The 24,313-nt window shown below is 42.1% G+C and overlaps 1 protein-coding gene across 2 annotated transcripts in view; it reads left to right on the top strand.

The window, feature by feature from the left end:
- Window positions 1-1,649: 1,649 nt before the first annotated feature.
- CEP85L (centrosomal protein 85 like) overlaps window positions 1,650-24,313 on the top strand; it is a 120,030-nt gene continuing 97,366 nt past the window's right edge. The window contains exons 1-2 of one of the 2 annotated variants that reach the window (XM_037391213.1): window positions 1,650-2,015; window positions 18,972-19,133. In XM_037391213.1, the coding sequence (XP_037247110.1) occupies window positions 1,967-2,015; window positions 18,972-19,133 (211 nt within the window). In that variant the 5' untranslated portion in view covers window positions 1,650-1,966. Of the gene's footprint in view, window positions 2,016-8,697; window positions 8,953-18,971; window positions 19,134-24,313 lie in introns of those variants that run through there. The other variant, XM_037391214.1, reaches the window with a different exon arrangement.

Raw genomic sequence — 24,313 nt, 5'->3', positions numbered from 1 at the left:
AAACGTTCTTTAGTACTGAAGCTGGCTTCAGGGTTGAAAGGCTGCATAATTTCATTGAGGTGTTACCAACAATAATTTAGTTTCCTGCATTAGTCTTCCACTGTAAGCCAGTATTTGTGCCTTCTTGAAAAGACTTCTGACCATTTATCATTCAGAGGACCTCTAGCAGCAGTCTGAAGGTTTTGATGGGATCTCCTGGAGTTTAAGTATTTGAGGGTTTTAGTCAGTATTTACTGACTTTTTAAAGCTTGTGTTTCTACAACTGTACTGACAAAATACTTAGTGACAGTATGCTCCATACTTATGCTCCATAGTTAAAACAAGCTGGTGAGGAATGCACATCATGGCAGGTCTTTAGTGAGTATATAAGGGCTTTATACAGGTTAATAAAGAGGGCAAAATGACAGTAAACAGCATTTCTACATGCTCATGCCAGTATTTCTGAGGCCTCTCTTCTACTGAGTACATTATGAATACCTGGCTAGGCATTAATAAAATATGACTTGTGCTAAACTGTAACATACAACTTTCCAAAGAGATAAAAGCTATTCAGTGATCATCAGCTACTAATTAAAAATGCATCAGGTCAGCAGGAAGCGTTTGAACACAGATTTTATTTATCGATTGTGAATGTCTCGGCACCAGCACAGAACTGCTCCTGTTTTACCTCCCCTCCCCAAGCTGTCATGTCTGTCAAACTCTACAAGCTGTCTAAAGCATTGCTCTTCTTACCCTGGTGGTGGTAGGTTTTGGAATTTTGGGATGGTTATGCTGAAATTACAAGGTGTCCAAGTATCTTCTCCTCCTTTTTATGTCTTTGTCTGATAATCCGGAGTGCTGATTGAGTCAGGGTACACTTGATCAGAAGGTAGCTTACCATGGGGACCACTGGGCTGCAGTTACAAGCAACAGTTACCACAAAGGCTGCTGTTGTGGAATTCTCTTGAAATATTTGGAGCAGACCCAAAGCAGCTTGGGCAGGAGGGAAGCCTCTTGCTGGATTTGAATTGTTGCTGACAGGAGCATTTTGTTTCCAGCCCTGTGCCTTAAACTTTATGGTGATACCGAGGGTCTTTTGGTGGAACTGTTCATTCAAATGAATGTTACAATTCTTCTTGCTTTCCACTTAGTTTTCTTACTAAAAACAAACACTGAAAAACTGTGATTTTATTGTAAAGTCTACTAAGTTAAGTTACTCTGGAATAAGGCATGTCCTTTGTTTTTAACCAATGATCTGTATACCGGGTTGAGCGCTGTCAGTTAAGTGCCTGCCCCACGCCGGCTCCCGCCGTTGCGGGCCGGCCCGAGGCGAGGCGCAGCGGGCCGCAGCGCGGGGCGCGACTCCCGCCGGGGGCTCGGACCCGCCCGGGCAGGCTCGGGGGCAGCCGGACGAGCCAACGAGCGGCCCCGAGCCCAGCGGCAGCGCCCAAACCACCTCTGCGAACCCGGCGGGGCCTGTGCGGCTGCACTGCGGGGGCGGCCTGCGGGCCGGGCCGGGCCAGTCGGACCCGCCGCTGCAGCCAGCGCCGCCTCGCCCCCCGCCCCGGCGCCCCGCGGCCGCCCGCCCCGCTTCCCCGCCGTGGGGGCTGGGTTATGTAAGCGCCTCGTCCCCGAGCAGCGCAGCATCGGCGGGGCTCCCGCCCCTGTCTCCGCCCCGCTCCCAGGGCCGGAGAGGCAGCGGCGGTAGCGCAATAAAGCAAGTTTTGTCTGCTGCGCGGGGGTGACGAGGTCCCGCCGCCCTCAGCGGTCGCGGCCCGGCACCATGGCTGCGGCGCCCCTGGGGCAGGCAGCAGCCCCCGCCGCGGCGACAGCCCGCCGCTAACCTCCCTCGGCACTCGGAGCGGCCGCCGCCGCCGGCCATCCGGGCCGCGGCCGCCCGCCGGGGCCGCCGGAGAGCGTGCAGCGCCGCCTCGCCGCGGCCGGAGAGCGGCGGCCGGCCCGGCCCGGCCCGGCGCGGCGCGGCACCATGTGGAGCGGGCTGCACCCCCAGCTCGGCTTGCGCGGCTGCAAGGCGGGTAAGGACCCCGCGGCCCCGGCGCGTCCCGGCGGGGCGGGAAGGGATGGGGCTGGGGGAGGCACACGGGCCCGCCGCGGTGGGGCGGCGGACAGCGTCGCGCCGCTTCCCCTTCCCCTTCCCCGGCCCGGCTCGCTCTTAGGGACAGAAACGTCCGAGGAAGCGGCTGGCTGCCTCCCCACCCGGCTCCGTGAGGGTGGACGTGGCGGCGGGGCCTCCCGGAGCGGGCGCGGGGACCGGCCCGAGGCGGCGGGCGGCCGGGCGGAGGGCTCGGTGTTTACTTCGTTGGACCTTGCAGCGGATGGTAAAAGCTGAGCTTAACCTATATAATCCGTTTCCTTGTTTTGGCCTTCTCTTCCCGCTCCCCTCCACCCCCGCCCCGTTTGTTAGTCTGTCTAGGCGGAGGCTGGAAGCGCGCGTCTCAGTGCTTTCCGTTTAAAATTTAGCCTGTATCAAATCGGTCGAGTCTTTTTTTTTGTTTCTCTGGTTTTTGGGTTTGTTGTTGTTGTTGTTGTTGTTGTGTGTCCCCCCCCGGCCTTCTGTCTCTGGGTTAATTAGAGCCTAGTTCTGCAGGTTGGCTGGGATACGCTGAAATGTTACGCCTGGACTTAGCTTGTCACTGGGGGGACATCCTGGCTGTAGGAGGTGGGCTAACTTTCAGCTGTAAAAAGGCTGTCAGAACTGGCAGAGGAAAACTGATGATCTGTTTGCAGAGCCCTATGAGCATTACCTTTGGGCAGGTAAGACGATGTACCGACTGTTTTGGATACCCTTCTCAGGATTTGGAAATATTGCCAACTCTGTCACCTGCTTCACTCTGGCAGAGTTCCTGCAAAGATTTTGTGATATTTTGACTTACTGAAGTAATTGATCACTGTGAAGGTCTGTGGTTTGGCTCTGCTGTTACAAATGCAAAGTAGTACTGCTGGAATATTTTTTTTTTTTTCTTCAGAAATCTGGATTCGAGTTTTAATTTTGGGATTGGAAAATGTGGCTGTGTAATGTATATACAGTTAGTTGGCATATTATTTAAATGACAGGATTGTTTTGCTTTCGACTGACAGGGTTTTTCTTGCAAATACAAGAGCTGCTAAGATGTTCTCAGCAGCTGCCTGGATCTCTACAAGTAATCTAATGTTCAGTCCCGATAATGTGAAAGAAGACATTGTTCCTTTTTTCTGTACTATTATTAAGTTATTAATTTCTATGTATAAAATGTTTGCCTTGTTGAAGACTGAAGTGTTATGTTTTTTTGGTTTGTCTTTTTTTTTGTTGTTTGTTTTTTTTAAAGCTTTCCGCAAACGAATGGAGTTACATTATCTTTATGCTACAGCTTGCAAAGGTATTGGGTATTCTGAGCGCTAGGCGCAGAGATTTCAGTTAAGTTGATGGAAATTGCAGGAATTTGGGGTGTTTCAGGTCTTGGTTATTTGTCTTTGGGTAAAGAATATCAGAAGGTTGTATCACGAGCACACACTGGCACCAACTTCAGACAGTTACACAGATTGTTGGTGTTAATTTTTCATTTGCTTCAGAAAACTTTGAATTGTGCCAGTTGTTACAGTGTCTTCCCATTATGTTTGGGGTCAAATAAAGTGTTTTAGTACTTTATTGAATTTGTAAGCAATTCTGATCAGTCAGTTGTTGGGTGAATGCTTTACTTTTTCTTATTTGTCACAATCGCCTTTGAGAACTAATTTTGTGTATTGCTTTTCTTTCCTCCCCCATACTCTCTTTCCTTTAAATACTCAAGGTTAATATGAAGTTCAAAATGTACTTTTATCTATAAGCAGTAGAAGTGTGAGGTAGCAAAACTTGCAGAAAAATCTCTAATTTGAGATAAGATAGACTAACAGAGTTGGTGGTTAATTAGAAGGCAAGTAGATAAAGGTTTAACCTTGAGATATGATCTGTGCATTATCATTTCCAACGTAGTAGTCCCTTTTTACATTGAAAGAGTCAAGAAGCTGTGTCTCGATGTTTGTAATCCCTCTAAAGAAGAGGAAGTTAATTAGTTCCATGCACGTATTTTAATGAAGGGATAATGGCTACTAAGATTCTGTGCTATTATATTATTGCCAGGTTAGATTTTTGTTTTGAAAAGGAAGGGAAAAGTATTCTAGCACAGAACAGTAGTGTCCTACTAAGAAGCAGAAGTTTTAAGTACTTATTTTTCAAGCTGAAGGAATTTTTCTTTTGTCAAAATAAACTTAATTCTTTAGTAGCATTAATTGCTATGGATTCGCTTGTTTTTTAAATATTGGTGTGGGAGCATCACAGTTAATGACTTTTTAATTCTTGTTAAGCTGTGTTTATTACTGAAAAGCGTTCTGTTTTGCTTGTGGATATGGGTATTTAGAAATCCTATTTTTGCTGAAAATAATGCAATTCCCTTACAAAGCTGGATGCCTACTAAAGAATTCTGTAACTATTTGCACAGGGGAATTATCAGATTTTCAGTAATAGATGCAAATTAATTCTGATTTTCTTAAAATGTAACAGGCAAGGACACTTCTTGGAGTATTTAATTTGTGGCCTTCAGTTTTATTCTCTTGTCATTTCCAAATTGTTCTTGCTTTTCAGTTCAAGAGCAGTGCATTCTCTGAAAAAAACGTGCTCAGTTGTTTGCATGCTGCTGAGATTTTTATTTTTTTTTTTTATGCTAGGTGCTTCTTGTTTATCCAGTGGATGTAATGACAGAGTTTACCCATGTAAAATAAATCCAGCTTCTTACAGTCTCAGTACCTGTCCTGAAAAATTAAATTGCTATTTTTGGAATGTATGTGACTTGACAGCCTCTCAGTCTTCTTGTACACGTTTAACTGTTTTTGAAAACCTTGCAGCATAGTTTATACCTCTATAAAGGCAGCAGTTATCCACTGTGCTGCAGAAATTTAAATAACTGTGGTGAAGGGCATGCAGTGTTTCAAGCCCTTTGCTTATTCATCTAGACTGTTGTCCTTTGAAATGTACAGTTGGTTAATAACTCTTTAAAGCCTATGGAAGTGTTCATCTAGATGTGTTGTTTCTCTGGGGCATGCAGGCATTCAGTTAGGCTACCTGTGTCCAACAGATGGCTGCAGCAAGTGAAACAAATATAGGTTACAATGAAACAAGAAATATTTATTACTTCAGGTAAACTGTACCACCTCTAGTCAAATCTCTCTCCACTGTCCAATTTTACCAAGAGCTGACCACTACTGAAATTTGGCTGGTAATAATTGTTTGGGTGACAAAATAAGTGGTGAAAACAAGAAGTGAGGTGCGCAAAAGGATGTGATTGACACTCCCTAAAAATAGGAGCCTGCATCCCTCTGCTTCTAGAGGCCTGGCAATGTGGTTTGTTCATAAGGCGTATTCCAAAAATCACGTGCGTTCTTGTACTTAACCCTTGTTGTCAGTGAGCATGACACATACAAGTCTGAAAGATTATTTAAGGATGTCACAATCAAAGTGTCAGCAGCAATAAGGTCACAACACATTGTGAGGCCAGTGGGGCGCAGCCTTCTTGGGATATCCATGGATTTCACTACATAGCCAGGCTGGGGGGGATGGGACTGATGTTACTCTCTTTCATCCTTTGTGGTGGAGCCAGGGACCGAAATCCAGTAGTTTTGTTTCTGTAACAAGTTTTATTGGTCTGCTATTGGAGGTCTGCAGCCGGGAATGTGACAGCTCTTGGGATTTCTTGAGAAGGCAGGTTTATCTTTGCAGGTTAGGCAAGGCAATAAATGGTGAGCTAGTGTTACCAAGGGTAGACTTCAAATTGTTTACCAGTTATGTGTGTGTGTATATATATATACACATATGTATATGGTGCGTTGTAAAGATTGATTACCCAAGCTTAAAAAAGTAATGTTGCAGCTGCAGGACTGACTGCTAGAATGGCCTCTGCCATCTTTCAGAAGTTGCAATGATGTGAAATGACATTCTATGTTTGGTGGTGGAACTGTGAGTTACTTCCTTCAGAAACAATGCCCCCCCCCCCCCCCCCCCCCCCCCCCCCCCCAGCAATTCACTTTTATGGACATAGTATCCACTCTTTTAATGCGTACAAAACACAAATGTCTTGACTAGGAAGAAAAGAGGGGTAAATGTAAGGGTGTATTATATTGTTGTTCGTAGGGGTTAGCAATTGCTGTAATCTCTTGTATGCTAACTGTATGTTAAATATTTACTGACTGAATGTAGACCTCTAGCTCAGTAATTCTGTGCATTTAAAACTTTAATTAGAGGAAGTAGTCATTTGTTTAATGATTTTGAGAAGGATGCGTTAAACAGTTGTACAGAATGAGTTTATAGTAAAAAGCAGCCTGAGCCATCATGTCTGCTCTAGGGGATGGTGGTAAAGGAAGTTCTAGTTAGGATAAGAGCATATGTAGTTTTTCCAAAGAATGCCTAGGATTTATGTCCACCAAATATTGCTTGTTATGGTTCCAAAATATTTATTCTAAGGTTTTAGTCAGGCATTTAATACCTGTTAAGGAACCCATGCATTTCAAAATATGAAGTTGCTAAATACAGTAATGATGCACGTTGGTAAGAGTATCTGAAAGCCTCTGAAATCAAACAGCTCTGGCATGACTTGAGGTTATAGCCAGAGGTGATCACCTGCCACTGTGGGAAGCAAAACCTGTAGACAGGTTAGTTAGGGAAAAGAGGATAGTACTACACGGTTCAGTATCAACTGCTCTGCCTTGTACTGTTTGGATGCTTTTTTTTATCATGTAACTTGCCTGTGGTTTGGTAGTTGGAGAGTTAAACTAATTGTCTATTTCCATGCTGGTTTCTTTTGGCTGAAAAAGTGCTGACTTGGTTGTAGTTGTCAGTAGTCTCTCAGATGCCCAAATGTCTCTTGAAATGCACACTGACAATAAAACAGCGTCATTGTGGTTGTGATCAGCTTTAAAATGCGTTCAGTATATTTGTTACGTGATTAAAAAAGTGGCTTTCTTAATGACTTCTGTGGTGGGTTAACCTTGGCTGGCTGTCAGATGCCTGCCCATCCGCTCACTTGCTCCCCCCTCCTCAGTGGGATGGGAGATGGAAAAGCTCCTAAGCTGAGATGAAGACGGGGGTTGCTCACCAGATACCGTCCCTGGCAAAAGAGATTGGACCTTGAGGTCAGTCCGTGACAGCTCCTCTCCGTACTCCTCCTTCCTCGTACTGTTCCCCTACTCCAACCTGGCGTCTGTGGGACCTGATGGGGACTCTCTGCTCAGGTGCCCAGAGTTCTTGCTCCTTCTCTTCCCCTTCTGCTCTCATGTCTGGGTTCGCAGGGCTGTTCCTCACACTGTTTTCCACCCCCTCACTCGTTGCTCCCACAGTGTTTTGCCTGCCCTTGCATATGCTTTGCCAAGGGCCCGGCTGTGCCCTGCGGTGGGGCTGTTGGAACTGGCCGTGCCTGCCACGGGCAGCCCCAGCCGCCCCTCACAGAGGCTGCCCTGCAGCCCCCCATCAGCACCTGGGCACCTGCGTCTGGTACGGCTTCTGTAGAAGGAAGCCATTACATTTTGAGTATTTTTTTTTTTTTTGGTGCCTGGAATAATACTATGTATAGCCCTGAAGTTTATCCCTGCCAGCGCTGGGGGGAGATGTGAAAAGGTGTACGGAGGTATCAGGTTCTGATTTCTGTCTTAGGCTTCTGCATGGAAGTTTCTTGTTGTCTAGGGCAAGCTGAGGTGGTTATAAATGTGCCACATGGGAGACTGCAAATCGGCTGCAGAGGCCCGGAGGTGGGTGGCTGGAGAAGATAACATGCAGTAGGGAATGACTTGTGTAAATACCCTCACAAGTGTGCTTAGGTTTGTGTTAGTCCTGACCCATCATCCCTCACATCCCTCGGAACTGCTGATCCCTGTGGAATCGCCCCTGAAGACACTAGTTTTCTCCAGGCAACATTCTCTGCAGCATCTGGCTTGGTTGCCTGGGCTTGAACATCGTATTGATTGCACAGCTACGCTCAAGTGACCTATTTCTCTGCAGCCAGCCATGCTGTAAGTGGCACTGCATCTTTCTTGTCCTCATTCCCCAGGGATCTTTGCTGTTTTTTGATAATTGAATGACCACTCTGTAAAAGGAGGCATTAACACAGATAAAGGAAGGGCAAGCATTGAGAATTCTTTCTTTTCGAGGTAGGGTGTTCCCTGAAATGTGGAAAGATGTGACAGGTGAACCCCTTCTTTTGTCTGAAGGGGTGTATATGGGTGGATTGCAGGGTACAATTTCATTTCACAGCTGAAATTATCTGGTGGGTAGTAGCTTCCACCCTTCTGGGTACTTCCACCCGCTCTAGCACTTGTTCAGCCTTATGGCAAGCTAGTTTGGGAAGCTGGACCAGGAGGATAATAAAGTTAAACAAATACCAAAGGGGGGATTTCCAGTTGCCTGACCCCAGTATGAGACATTGCAGCAGGAAGCATCTATGTCAGGTGGGTACAGAATACCTGAAGTCACATGGGCTGGCTCTTGGGTCAGCTGATGGATAATGGAAAAACCTAGCACCATCTTGCATCGCCACTGCTGATAACATCAGGAAGTATATAGTTAATCCTCAGATTTACTGTGAAGGCCAAGGAAGATTAAGAGAGAGGATCAGGAAAAAGTGACATTAATTCCATTGGACAGTGTAGCTTCCACCTATTAGTAGACTTGCATATGGGTTGAAATGAGTTGAGAAGAATGGGTAATGACTAGAGAGGTAGTAGGAGACCATCTCATTTTGCTGAGGAAGGGCAGTGCAGGTAGTGTCAAGGAAAAGTTGTGCTGCCTCTTTATCGATGAAAATACCTGAATGAGACTTAACAGATGCAAGTAGAAAAGCAAACGATGCTTTTAAAACTTTCAACTTCCTAATATGTAAAGAGACCGGTGGTGTAGTATTCAGACAAGAAACATTCTTGAGTCGTCCTGGAGGCAGATCTGAGATTCCTTATAAGGTATCATTATGTTTTTAATGTCTGCTTTACTCCTTTTGTAGCATAGTTTCCAGATGGTGTGGAAAGTTGCAGCTTTTACAAATGTTTCAGAATAAATAAGCCTTCCCCCCCCCCCCCCCCCCCTCTTTAGAAGATGGTATCTTTTCTCCTGAATGCCTACTCTATGACAAAGCTATTTATACATTTTGGCATTTTTGAACCTTAGGAGATGTTCTTATAGTTAAGAATTAATGCTTTATATAAAAGTACAGTGACTAGCACTGATCAAAGGCCTGACAGTTATGTGGGTAGTAAGAAAACAGTGGGAGTATAGTGACCCAGCTAGAAGCACTAAAAGGCATTGAAAATGCCATTTCTTAAAACTTCACTGCTTTTGCTAGAGACTTTATGGAAAAGAAAGCTAACAGTTGTGATCTTAACCTCTTTCTATTCACTTAATTATGTGAAAATCCAAACTGAACAAGGGCTTTAGTGTGGTCGGTAGAATTATTGAAAAGTTTTAAATCGGAAGTGATTATAGTTGTGAAGATGACAAGACAAGAAGTACTGGTTTTGACTAGAAGTGTTCTAGGTAGGGTTGGTGTACAGTGTGAAGGATTGTTATTTTTTTTCGAAAACTACTGTTCTTTTGTTTTAAATTCCAGAGTATCATCCTTGCTTATACTGAATAGGTGTGAGTGGAAGCAGAGAAGCTGAGCTTGGGGAAAAGTGCCCTATGGCATGAGCTTTGGAAATTTGTAAGAAAAATCTCCTAATGACTTAAGTGAAGTCAGAGTTTCATCCTTTTAACACAAATGTCGCAATGTGGGAAGTCCCTTACCTGATGCGCATACCTTCTCTTGGCATGCACTGAAACTGTAGTCTGGAGGCTCATTCTCTGATATGTCCATATTAAAGTAGATCCTGTTGTGTGTATAATACACATTAGACCTCTTTAAAAAATGATGGAGAAAGTTGTAGTGTTATGTGAGTGAAGTATTTAATTTTTTTTTTTTTTTAATCTCTGTCTTCATGTATTTTAGCATCAAGGATATCTTTAGATCTGATTACAAGGAGGAGGGAAATTACGCTCTTTTTCAAAAAAAGTAAGAATGCTAGACTCCTGTATTTGATCCACTCTGGTAAGTGTGGGAGCTGCTTAAAACCATTTAGTATATTTTGACTCATTCTAGCAGCTATACTTACTTCACTTTTGCCTATGCACAGAGGAGAACGAATTAACTCTTTAAACAGAAAGAGGGAGTGCAAAGGTGATTCTGCAAGAAAAATCTTGGAATGGCAAACAATTTGGAGAAAAACTTACCTGATTGTGGTTTTGAATGCCATTAAAGTTAAGCTGCAAGAAGGGCTGAATCATAGATGGTAATCTGTGATTGTCTTTTTCTTTGGGTTTTTTTTTTTTTTTTGACAGGAAGAGTATTCAGCTGGTCACCTACAAGTGTACAGCTTTTTAACACACTCTAGGAACTGACTGCATGTCCTGAGGGCTCGCTGTTCAAAGTTTGTTTAAGCATAACTTAATGTGTTTATTTTCCTGGATGTTCCCCTCTTCATATTTTAAGTTTCAAGTTCAAAAGGTAGTCTTCTCCTCTGCATTTACTATATGGAAGAGAATGGAAACTAAGGATACCATTTTATGTTTCTATGGGGTGAATAGTGCATTGACTGCAAAGACAAAGAGGCAAGCCAGCATAGCAGGCATGAGGTAATACATGTAGTCTGTGTGCCAAATGTGAAATAAGAAACATCTGCAGTTTGTGTTTTGAAGTTCTGTTTTATGCAAATGGTCTATCTGGAAGTGGAAAACTCACAGGAGTGCCATCAACAATTGGACTGAATTCCTGGTCTTGCTCCTGTTAGTGATGAAATGAAAGGAAACCTCTTTCTTTCCTGACAAGGGTAAGAATTGCGTCATTGGGTTGATATTAAATAACTACAGCTAAATCCTGTCTGTATAAAAATTATAAAGTGTCTTATGAATTTGAATTCTTGTTTTACATACTTTCTAGAACAGAAACCAGGAAAGCCTAGACCATTATTACATACTGTGTCAGTCTAAGGATTTTTTACCCTTCTAGCTAGCAGTATGCTGCACTGAACACAGCTTTCTGCTAGTTGAACAGATTTTGGCCTCCACAGTGAAGCCAGCAGAGATTTATGCCTATCTTGCTCCAGTTTAGAATCTGCCTTAATGTGCAGTTTGGCAGTAGGGATAAGCCTGGTTGCTAGCTAGCTGCTGCTAGGCATCAGAAGTGTGCCTGGATGTTCCCACTCCCTCCTTGGCACTGCTTCTAGTCTGACCCCTTGCTGAGCCAGCTTAGGAAATCAAATTAGCAGATAACCTTTTTTTGTAAGCAGGGACAGTTTGTCCCTGCACCACTTTCTGTGGAGTCTGGAGTGGCCGGGCTTATGCTGGGAAAGCAAAAGTGAGTATGTGTCTGGGAGAGGTGACCAGCCTTTGCATAGCAGCTGACCACTGGATCCAATTAGCTCTAACGTCAAATGGCGTTCTCAGCTCAAACCCATTTTAGCCAGCGGCGTAAGCTAGCCAGCTGGACTCGTACGGAAAGACAGAGCTGGGCACCTCTTACTTTCTGTGGGCTCTGGTGTGGGGGGTTGATAGAGAGTGAGCTACCTGATGATGTCTTTAACTGCCGTTGGCAAGATTCTCTAAAGCTTGTCTGTCAAACTGACATATTTATTCTTCACTAGTTCTCATTCTTTCTTCCGGATTGCATATTGCCCTGCATGAGAAAACTTATAACTTGTTGTACAGTGCCATACACATTTGTCAAGTCATTAAAAAAAACCTAATTTGTGACACTTCACACTGAAACACTCTTTTGTATAAAGACAACAATTTTATAGCTATAATTATCTATGGTGAGAGATTGTATATTAAGCCACTTCTGGAGGGTGGGGTGGGGACAGACACACCAAAATGGTTTAACTTTTATTGAGGAATTCCAGAGGAAATAGAAGCCGGAGGTTTGGTGACACAGTCTACTTAAAATTTCGCTCTCAAGAAAGTTTATATTCCTTTAAATATGACTGTAGTCAGGTTCTTCTAATTGATACTGCCAGTCAGGCTTATGTTTACTTTGAGAATTTTCTTCTTTGTGTTTCTCTCTTCTGCTTTCATTTTTCTCCTCTACTATTTTACGATGTATGTCTGTCTGTCTTTCTTGAATTCTTTTGCACGGAGGACAGGCATGGGCCTTCGTATGCCAGGCAGTATGTTACCAGGCTGTACAAGTAAAAATGCTGTTAAAAAGGTCTCTCTCTCTCTAGATAGTCTTCTGCTTAAACTCTTGCACTTCTTTTTTTTCTTTGCCCACTTCCTTCTATCTCTGTACATTTTTATCTTCTTACCTAGGATTGCTCTAAAGCAGGGGTCCTCAAACTACGGCCCCCCAGGGTCCTCAATCTGGCCCCTGGTATTTACAGACCCCCCCCCCCCCCCCCCCCCCAGGGGTTGGGGGGGAAACCAAGCAGCCGCAGATGACTGCCTGCCACTGCATCCGCGCGCTGGCCCCCTGGTTAAAAAGCTTGAGGACCCCTGCTCTAATCCATTTCCAAGTGAAAAACTAGGAGAACTTAGTTAAATATTTGCAGGCTCTTTCAAGAGAGCCCACTAATGAAGGATATGAGTCCTCAGGTTGAATCATACTTTAGCTATCTGACATTGTAAACTGCTTTTGAGAAACTGAAATGTAAAAATTCATTAGTTAGGGCTGTCATTTCATCCCAATTCACCCTGCTCCTTTTTTTGCACGTAGATTAAGCCGTATTATCCACCTACTCTCAGCTGTATTCTTGTGAGAGAATGGACTAGGACCTCAGGTCATGGCCAGCTGGCAGAGCCTTGAGTTCCACCACCTCCAGAGTGTTTGTGAAAAGGGTCCTGAAATCTGGACAAAGCATTAGAAACCCTCTCAGCAGTGGACTGCTCATCTCAGAAGACAAGTTAAGATTGTAGACCTGGAACTTGTTTTGGACATTTTTATTAATAAATGCTGCAGTTTGTTTTGCAGAAGGATCATAGATATCAAGTGCATCTAGCAAATATTTGTCTCTGGGTTGAGATGCCATTTTTTTAACATTATTTTCAAGAGTATTTAGTTGGCCATATAGGTTTTCTTTTTGCCTGCGTCTCGGGGAACACTTACATACCTGGTTATTTTTTTGTGTCAATATATCAGATTGGATGAGTCCAGCTTATCTTTTGTTTCATCTTTGATTGAAAGAGGCTAATGTTGCACATTCTATCAGCTGTCAGCTTTTTTTAAAAAAGAACCACCCAAACACCAATATTAAAGGTGTTACCTAATCTATATTGAAGTATGACATCTGCCTACTTTTAGATAGTTGGGTGGGTTTTTTTCATTTTAAGTTCTCCTGCCTTTATTTCCGCTTCTCACTATTTGTGCTGTCTTTCCAGCAGTTGAAAAAATTAGGGTATTGATTGGCAAAGAATTTCTGAATGTGAAACATACACCGAACTGAGGTTTTCTTTAATCTTTTAGCAGTAATGGTCATCCATCTATGATGAGTAAACATAAATGTTTTCCAACTGAAGTAAGTTTATTCCTACAGTACAGCAAACAGTTCACTGAGTGACCATTTGTGGGTTTGTTTGTAGACTTTTCCTGTTGAAGAGATATGTGGTTACTTAGCCCTGTGGGACAGGGAGAGAGTGCAAAAGAGAGGCTGTGAAACCTTGAAGGATTTGTTGGGGGGGCAGTTGCAACTGGGATAAGTTCTGCAACGTTGGGGACTATATGAGTAGGTGTGGGAGAGCTGGATTGAAGGAGGGTTGTCTTTCAAAATATGTATGATCTAGCATAATTAGTAGGGTTTTGGGTAAAGTTGTTGATGGTGAGGGTGAACCAAGTAAGTTTGGCAGTGTATTTGGGCTGACTTTTTTCCTTGGAGGAGCTTCAGGCAGTCTTCAGTACCATTGTGGTGTGAAGTGTTACTTTCTAGTCATCATGGATGTGACCAGGCTGTAATGAGCTTTGCATAGCTGTCAGTTTTGATACTATTGTAAGGTGCCCACTTCAGAATCCTTTGACTGCAGAGATCTACACTGGCTGTCATGAGTTGTTTGCTTCTGGTCACAATCTATGTCAAAGTCATGGTGTGGAATAGAAAAAATGGTATCCTTAATTTAGGACATATCTGCTGTGAAAACCCGGTTACATCTTCTGTTGTTGCTTTCCATTCAGCGTCTGGGTAAAATAACAGCAACAAAGCTGTCACTTAAAATAATGTTTTACATTTAGGCATGTCAGGGATATTTTAGGAACCAAATATAAAGATGGTGGTGTTATTACTTTGTGTATGTATATCATGTGGGATCTGTGCATGCCACTGAAATTAGTGGTAATGATCCAGAATTAACTAGGTGCCTTCCTGCCAGCAGTTAGCTGACAGCATTCTGTAATACACAGAAAAAGATAACATGTTTTTGTGGAGTGAAATTTCAACAACTGTTCTCTTTTAATAATAAATCTACTTCTTGTACTTTATATATACTTGGTTGTTACTTGATCTGTTTTAAATGCTTAGGCTGGAGACACAATACTATGTTGGTATATTTAACTGGCCAAATTCAAGATGCAGTCAACTGCATAAACAAGGCTTTTGCTGAGGTTTGTTTGGGATCTTAGATGTATTTTATTTGTTATGTTTGGTGTTGGAAATTATAGCCAGGTAGGATGACACCTTTCTTTCTCTTCTGTTAAATGCTGTAAAATGTAGGTTTTTCCTGACCCAGTAAGGAATGATCATAGTCAGATGGTAATACACAATTTAGCAGCACAAATATCTATTAGAGGTTTTTGCTTGCTTTTTTTTTTTGCCCTACCTTGTATGGTGGGCAAATGGACACTAGCTGTTGATGGGCAGATTTGAGATTAGAGCAGCAGGGTAAAGCAGGTGTGTTAGCTGAGCAGTATGGGGACTCCTGTGTGTCTCCCCCTGTTATGCTGGGTTCTTTTAGTGTAGATTGTTTGCTGCGTGAAGAGCTGTTGAGAAGGAGATGGGGAACATAGAACAAAGTGTATAGTGATTGGTGATTTTTTCAGGACTGCACTGGGAAGGTGATGAAACTAATAAATGAATTTTTAAGTGGTGATTTGGACTAATGGGGTCTAGAAGGTCTTATTTTATGGGTTAAGCTTCCTTATTGCAACTTATGTAATTGCCTTCCCTCAGTGATGGGGAGGGGGTCTGCTGTCTGGCACTTTGAATTTGGTACACATGACTTACTGTTGAGACTTAATTATTGAGTTTGTTTCTATTCTCTTGTTGCTTTTATTTGGCCATTTATGGGAGTGGGTTCAACGAGCTTTTTTCAAAGTGCTTTTGCATGTAGACAGCTTATTTTTGTAATGGCCTTCTACTGTGCAGAATCACTGTTGAGCCAGCAAGGTAAAACAAGTATGTGGATGTGCCATGACACTCCTGGAATATGTTACTAGCTATCTTTTAAAAGATACAGCATGTTTTATGTCAGGACTCTTGTGGGAGGCAAAGAGAAAGTGTTCCTTCAAGTGATCACGTGCAACTGTGTTCTGTTGGCGTGTCTGAATAGTTAAACAGTGTGCGCTTTTTAACTTCAAACTCTAAACCAATTCTCTTTCTTCAGATGTATGCCTTCTAAATGCAGAGGCAGCTCCTGAACAGTAGAAGCCCAGTGAGCGAGACAATGAGACTATTGCACCCCTTCCCAGCTCCTGTCCGTGCCCCTGCGTACAGGATGGCTGTAAGGGAAGGCAGTGACAGCACTGTGGGTGTGCTCCTGCTGTGCACAGCCAGCTGTGCATTAGAAGGGGAAGCGAGAGGAGTGCCTGAGGAAAGAGACCCTTCTGGGGCCCAGAGCACGGTGCAGAGAGACTTGAGTATTTCCCTGGAGAGACAGATGGGATCTGGCAGGCCTGTGCCGAGTCAAAGCTAATGAACTTTTGTTGGCCTCATGCTGATCTCTGTGTAGCTGTGGATGTGTTGCAGCACTTAGCTCTTCAAGCCTACCAGCTGAAGAATCGGCTTCATGAGTTAACTTAGAAATGCTCGACTGCCCCTGGATGCAAAGGTGTTCCAGAAAATGTTAAATTAATTCTGTGTTCTGCCAGCAAGTCCCCCTGGACCTGTGCCTCAGCACGACACTTGACGCTTGGTGTGTGTTCCCAAGCCATCTGCGTGTAGGTGTAAAATAGAGAATAGATTATAGTAGGGTGTTTTGTGATGCTTTTTACTTACTCAACTTACAGTATCCATAGAGATCCCGATGGGCATGACTGTCTGCTCTTTCTAGTATGCTAACCCTTTTTGCTGAGTCTGGTTGCACTGTATTGTTGCATCTTTTGGGATATATTGCAACAACATGTTTGGAACATGAGAGACTCTGGTGAGATATTAGGAGAATCCTCTTTGCAGGGAGGAAAGTTAAATGTTGGAACAGGCTGCCCAGAGAGATGGTGGAATCTGTGTCCCTGGAGCTGTTCAAGGATCAGCTGGATGGGGCTCTGAGCAGTCTGATCTAATTAGCTTTGCTTTCAGCTGAGGGTTAGTGTAGATGACCTCCAAACATCCTTTCCTATCTAAGTTACTCTCATTCTGTGGTATTTTTCCTCAAAGTTCCACCAAAATGTCAAGTATATCTCCCTTTTAGGGGGCTTTGTATGGATGGTTATAGGTTCACATACTGAACATCTGTCTAACAAAGAGATCTAAAGAGTTTGATGCTTAATGCTGTGTTGATTTAATGTGTAGTAGCGGTAGCATTATCTGCTGCATTTCTTTTAATATTTTTTTAATGCCATAAATGCTAAAATGTCACCAAAGAGTTGTATTGTGGAGAACAGCATAATAAAGGGTAAATGAGACTAAATTTCTCTTCCTGTAAATGTATTTTAAATGTCTCCTGAATCAGAACTGTCTCTGACTTAATTAGCGTGGGCTCCCATAAGTCAACTTTTACTCTTGCTGGAATAGCTAGATGCAGCTTTAGAAGTATGAAGTGGAGCTCTTGTGGGAAGTAGACCTATTTAGGAGGAGGGATGGAAAAATTATTTTTCCCAAAGCAGCCAGAGTGCTTAGTGAAAAATGTGCTGGATGGTGGGAGAGGAAGAAATGTCCATTTCCCACTAGCTGTATGCAAAACTATCACATCACAGTATGTTAGATGGTGATGAAGGATGGTATGGAGAATGACACCTGGAGTGGTATTTGCTTAGGATCTTGGCAGGGACCACCTTACAGGGTGTGATGGATGAGCTATGAGCAGTTGCATTTGTCTGGCTCCTCTGGTCTTCTCTTCTGCTGCCTTACCCTTGGACTTTAAGCTGCTCAATGGAATAGTTAAGAGACTTTTTGGGAGGAAAAGCAAAAAGTTTAAGGAAGAGAAGGAAATACATTGCACAATGTATGGCTAAAGCAGAATGAAGAGGAAGGAGAATCGAGTGTTCCTGAAGATTGAGAAAAGATAGGAAAATGTGTTAAAGGGAAGAAGAGGCAGTAACCTCAAAGGAGAATGAAGTTAAGACAAATGAGATGGACAGGCATATCTAAGACCTCCAAAAACCTTAGAGGAGGTGGACTGTCTTAGATGTCAAGTTACAGTTAAATAGTGCATACAGTAAAGAAGCATGTACTATCTCCTCAATTTACAAGTGGCAAGCAGCTGTAACTACTCTGGCTATTAGGTCTAGCGATTTGGGGACCATGTAGATATATGTGTGTGGGGTTATATATATACACACATATGTATTCATTTTTACATCCTTTCTGAACTATTGAATTTACTGGGGAACAGTACAGCTGGAAATAGCAGTGATCTGCAGATGTCATTGCAGAGGCAAATTGCTGTTACAACTTTGAATGGGCACTGCTGAAAATGTTTAAATGACCTAAAAATAACCACATGTAGCATAAGAGACATTGTATGTGAACTGATAGTTCTTCATGAGTCATTTCCTTCTGAAAGTGTTATGCAAAGCTGACTGCTAGAGGGGGGTTGTATGTATGTGATTATATATATAAATCAAGAGCAGGCCGTGCTTTTTCCAAGGTTCTTTATGTAGCTCTGCTGGTTTGGAGTGCAAACATGATGATCAGTATTGTGCATGTAAACAATGCTCAGATTTAGATGTTGGCTCTTGGGAATGGTGATGGTCCTATGGGGTTGTACTCCGGTGTATTTTCCCTTGAGACTGACTATGAAGTAGGCCACGCGTTCTCAAAAATTCCTTGAACAGAGGAGCTATTTGTTGCTCTGAATTGTGCTTTAAAATTTAATATTTTAGTGATTACTTAAATAAAAATAACCAAAATTAAACAAAGCACTAGATGGATAGATGTCTCAAAGACAGCTTGTGTGCAGTTACTGTGTACCGGCTTAAGCTGGTAGTCTATCTTTTGATAACTGAAAACTACTGATAACAGTGAACCATAATGTATTACTTTAGATACAGGGTTAAAATAAAGCTACAATGGAATTGTTATCACCTTGGTCATGTGGTTCATGCACAGTTGGAAATGACTGTGTTTCACTGGCCAAACCTTCACGTGTTTTCTGTCCTAAAATTTGTTAATCTGTCTCATTATGTTTAAAAACTTGTAGTGCAAAATTCTGCTCTGAGTTGAGAAACAGTTCTAAGATAAGAATCGTATGATAAAGGTCCTGTTACAGTTAGTGCAAGAACTAACTGTATGTTAGTTCTTGTATGTATGTTAGGTCATTTTTTTAAATAGTGAAAATATATTTACTGGAACTTCTTGGGAAGCTTCCACCTAGGACAAGGATTTTCATTACCCCCCCCCCCCCCCCCAAAAAAAAAGAAGAAAAAAAAAAAAATCAAACCAACCCCCCCCCAAACCCAATAAACCCAAATGGCAGAGTCTGGCTCAAACCTGAACTATGAAACATAGGATTCAGTTTTCATCTTGACCGGTATTTTGTTGTTGACTTCTGTACTGTATCTGTAATGACAGACTTCTGGCTTCCTTCTTTATAGGCTCAGATTATTCCTCAGTGGGATGGTTACCTGGTACTGAATCCCTGTGGCAGTCCACAACCATTTCATCAAGCAGTCAAAGCAATCCTGTCAGAAGACACAGTATAGCTTCCGACAGCGGGGACACTGGGATTGGTACCTCCTGTTCTGATAGTGTGGAAGGTGAGTTGACACTCTCAAATGTTGGATGTTTCTGAGGGAGAAACAATCCAAAATGTTTTAAAGGTATGTTTCCCAAAATAATGGTACTTCTACAAAACTGTTGGGCGCATGCAGTTCTTTGTTTTCCTGGCTGGATCAAGTAATTGTTTTGGTGAGGTTTAATTAATTTCCTTCTGCATGAGTTGTGTGCATTAACTTGAATCTCTACCACAAAGCCGGTACTTAATTAGATCTTCTGATAACTGCGGTTGCAAGTGCCAGATTTATACAGAGAAGGGATATCCCATACTACAGCACTTGATTAACAAGTGGTAGAAGCAGAAAAACTTTTGAGGGAGTTGGTGAAAGGGCAATGCTTTCTGGTGTTTATTGTGTGTGTCAGCAAAGAAAGCTTGCTCTTTGGGCTGAGGGGAAAATGGGGCATGTTTTCTTCTCATTTCTTTGTTCTGATGGGATATATATGTACATTTTATTGCTTTATATTTGACACATAGTCAAAGATCTTTAAGGAGAATCAACAGTATCTACAGATAGTTAAAACTTACTTTGGACTAAATGATGACTACTCAAAGTTGATTTTTATCAGGGAGGGGTTCAGCCTCTAAAGTAGCAGCATCTACATAACACTGGCATCCTCCTTATGGCATGTGTCACTGGCAATAATCCTGAATGAGAGAGAGACTAGGCAGTAGTAAGGCTTGATGTTTTCTTCTTGCACAGCCTTATTTCCCCGTAAGATTTTCAAGACGAAGGTAACAACAGCGGAACTGTGATATAATTTTCTCCAGTGCCTTTCTATGCCTGGTAAAATTTTCAAAAGCAGTAGCTGAAATGTGGAAGAACAGGAGGAATTAGTAGAAATGAAGTAAGGAATGCTGAACCAGTGTGAGAGATGGAAGTCTGTATAGGGGGGCTGGGCATTCCTGAGGAGAGGTCCGAATGCCTCAGAATCCTTTCCATTTCTTCCTGTTGCATCTGCCTGTTGGAAAGGAACTCCATAGGGGAGTCCTTATAGCTTTCTTCATCCTTACTTTAATTTCTAAACACTCATTTGCTTTGGCAAAATAAAGGTTTTACTCAAATTCTTGGATGTAAAATTGAAACACTAAATAGTTATTAATGCAGAAGCCTTACTGCCTTTATTTTTTTTTTTAGAAGATGTGGGGAGAATAGACCTCTTATGGGGGGGGGTGTGTGTGTGTGTATATATGTATTTTTACAATCAGACTCACCCAAGTGTTGCATGATAGTATTTTAAGATGCAGTATTTGAATTAAAAACGTGCTTTCCCCTCCCCTCCCTTTGAGGGCTTCCCCATTTGAAGGGGCGAAGGAGAGGAAATGAAACGGCACCTTCTCGTCAGATGTCCTCCTGGCTAAGAGGAGAACAGAACAACTGTTCTTGGGGGCAGGAGGGAGGGATGGCACACTGATACAATCACAGTTTTGGTAGGCGTTTATTACCGGTTAACTACTAAGCTGCTTTTGGGGCTTAAAGTAAAATAAAGGGGGGAAAAGTTGCAACAACAGAGTTAATGAAGTTTGTGACTGGCAATGCTTGACAATGGTCAGTTCTACTGTATCCTTAATGTTACTGACTTCCTGCCATCTTGTTTGAAAAACTGTCAGTAGCAGAAAAGAGAATGTTAAAGAAAACATGAGGGAAACCTAAATGTAAAATGGAAGTTAATGGAAGGAGCATATGACAGGTTGGAAATTGAATGTATACGTACATTTTTAGCAGAGAGTGCTGTTGCCTATGATACCTAGTTGTCTGCATGTCCCAAGCTGCTCCCTCCCCACATCCATGAAAAGAAAAGGGTGTAATTGTGGTGTGGGCTTGCTAGGTCAGACTGGCAGTTGCAGACTATGGTGGCCATCTGCTCTCAGTGTGGTGCTTGGGAAGAAGCCCTTGGGGATTTTTCATAGGGGAGTTTTTTTCACAAGTCAGCAGATCACTGCAGTGCTCAGAGAATGAGATGTGGTCTTGCTGTTTCCTTTCTATTATGCCTACTAAAAATGAAAAACTTATTTTCAGAATTAACATCTGTGTTAAATCTGGAAATCACAGGTGAATTAATTTGTACAGATGTGGAGTTACTAATAAATACACTGGTGCAGGGAATGGAGCTCAGATGCATTTAAAATCTGTTTGTACTGTTTTTTCTTGCATCTTAAATGTGCCTTCAAATTCATCTTCTTACTCGTACTTCATTTCAGGAGCACTCGTTCTTTTTGCAAGTGCAGGATTTAAAGAACTGTGCCAAGTATCTCTTGTGTTTGGCTCAAACCTATATGGCTTGGAGGGGAGATGCATTTTGACAAAGGCAAGAGGAAGAGAAATCTTTTATTTTAAAATATATTCAGTTACTTGTATATTATATTATGCAGAAGTAGGAAAATTAGGAAATGAAATAACTAGTGATGTTTCATTGTTGAAGTTGAGCAATGTTGATGTGCACGAGAGGAAGCTGAGGAATGAAATTTAGACCCTAAATGTGGGGACTTTGGTTTGGGCAGGTTAGATCTAAATCTTTTAATTCAGAGTGCTCTTAATTTAAAGATAAAAAGGCATTTTATCTCTGCGTAAACTACAGTTAATATAGTTGGGGATTTTGTTTGTTTCCTATCAGTAAGTTGTTCTGGGTTCAGGGCAGCCTGCAAGTGAAATAAAAATATTTACTGTGTTCTGTATGGAGCAGGAGGAAAAGATATTTATAATCTCTTCAGGTTTTGTTTTTTTAAAATTACCTCCACTTGTAAGTCAACTCATTACTGTTTTCAACTTACCATGTACAAGTCTAACTGAATAGTTTACTCTTGGGCATTGATTGCAGCTAAGTCTTCAGAAAAATCTCATCCTCTGTTAAGAAATACGGTGGGAGTGAAATGTAGAGCCCTAAAACTGTTTAAAAGTTCCTGCATTTCTGGGGTAGGAGGGGGTTGTGTTCAGGATGAATTGTGTGGAAGAAAAGGCTTTAATTGGTGGCCAACAGCTGATCAACTATCAGCAAAGACTATCTGAATGGCCTTGTTCTTGTTTTTTCTTACTGGCAGCTCTGAAACAGGCGGACATAACGTTTGTGGCTTATGCTTATAGCTCCCAACATCAGACAGCTAACAGCTGTGTTATGTGTAGGCCTTCAGATTTAGGTTGTCTCTTAAACTTCACACTTTGACCAAAAGACTGTTGTTACTATTTCAAAGTGAAGCTAAAAGAGGAAACAAGTTTAAGGGGTGGTGGGTGGCAGAGAAAAACCTCCCTAATGTGCTGGTATGAAGTTCTAAAAACTTTCAGTTACAGAATCTTTTATCTTTCTGCAACTCAGAAGTCTTTCAAATGGAGGCAGATAGTGGTAAACTTATAAATTATGACTCTTCTAATTCTCTGTCTACGTTAAACGCGTGGTCTAGATTAGAAGTGCTTCTCTTAAAATTTACAATGCCCATTAGGAAAAAGGCGTGGGATACTGTATGGAAATGTGCAGTGCATTCGTGAAGCACGGTATTTCCTGTTCTCCGTCGGCAATAATAGCATTTATACTTAGAGTTTTTAGTAAGCATTATGACATGTGTGCCAGTCATCCATTGGCCCCTGTATAACCATTCTTTCAGTACTGTTTACATAAGAAATATGAAGTCTATATTTTAAGCATTTTTCAGACTTGTTTTTGTGTTACCTAATTGGAGAAACAGCATCTTGCAAGATATTAAATGGGCTGTAAACCCCAGCAGAGCTCTTTGCCCTGTGCATATTCTTGAGTTTTGCCTTTTGGACGGGAGAGGTAAGAGCTAGATATTGATGTGAGAAGATACAGAGCCTGTGGCTCTTGCAGGCCAAAACAGTTTCCTCCATCAGATAAGCTTGCTGTGCAATGGAAAGTGCCTTATAAAGCAGATCTTTCTCCCTTACTATTAAATAAAATTATTGATTTACCATATCTGGTTGCAAATTAATCAGCATGAAAATTCATAGAATCTTGCTTTCCTGGAAGAGAGAGTTTTGATGCGGAGGATCAGAGTTAGTTCTTATTTTTAGTTTAAGAAAAAAATACTGGTTTAAGATGAGTGGGTAACCGTGTGTCTTTTCATATAGAAATCTGAATAAGCATGGCCTGTTCACAATTTAAAACGTTGTTCATAGCTATACGTAGAGGTTGCTTTTGGGAGAGGAGTTTCACAAGTGGTGGTTCAGGGAGTATCATGGACTAGATGCAACATGCTTGATATGTTGTCATTGCATTTTGTGTAGATATACTTCCCTGGAATGCTTAACTGGTAGAATAGGAACTTGTTTTAAAGTTATGAGACCCAGAGAGGTCTCTTGTCTCTCATTTTGAACTGAGTATGTTACCTTCTTAACAGATTAAAAAAATCTAATTAGTTCAGTTTAATTATAGCTTTTTCTTGATACACCAGGGAACATGGTACAGTCAGCTCTAAAGTTATTTGGTTTTGCTATTTCAGGCGCTCTTCCATCAGGTCCCAAGCACGATATTCTAACATTCATTGTTTTCTTTTTGCTGAAGGAAAAAAGGAAAAGTTAATAAATACAGCTATTGAATATAGTGAAAGGCAGAATTGACTTTCAGGAGACAAAATCTAGTTATGAATATCTTGGCAGGGTTCTTTTGTTTAAACATGCTGCTAAAGGTAATGGGTTTGGGAATATGTACAGATCAAATACTAATTTGTGCTGTTTTGATGTCAGGAAGGTGCAGTAGCGCAGTGATCCTGGATCTTGAGAGCGGGCAGTGTACTTTGTTCTGCTGTGCTTTGTAATTCTGGAAAATGATGGATTTTCAGGGAAGTCCCTGAACTTAACTGAGTAAAGTTAATCTTCACACCTTTGGATCCTGGCAAGTACTGGCATAAGTTTGGTGAAGTAGCGTGATTATTTGGGAGATAGAAAATAATGATGTTTGAGGCATCCTTCCTCCCTGCTTGCCAAGTCTCACGTTGTGAAGCACTGTCCAGCCTCTGTGAGTCAGCTTTATTGTGTTACTTGGATATTATCTATCCTGACAATCAGAAATGTGCACTTCAGCCTGTATTAGACTCTCGTTTTTGCAGAAGAGGTACTGTTGTCCCTTGCTAGAATGAAATGTCTATGTATTTGAGGAGAATATAAATCTTCATGTTCAGAGCTTGCTGTTTATTTCCTGAGGGTTTTTGTGGTAG

Source organism: Falco rusticolus, chromosome 6, assembly GCF_015220075.1.
Source record: "Falco rusticolus isolate bFalRus1 chromosome 6, bFalRus1.pri, whole genome shotgun sequence".
Taxonomy (NCBI): Eukaryota; Metazoa; Chordata; class Aves; order Falconiformes; family Falconidae; genus Falco; species Falco rusticolus.
This window is presented reverse-complemented; position numbering and strand designations above follow the sequence as displayed.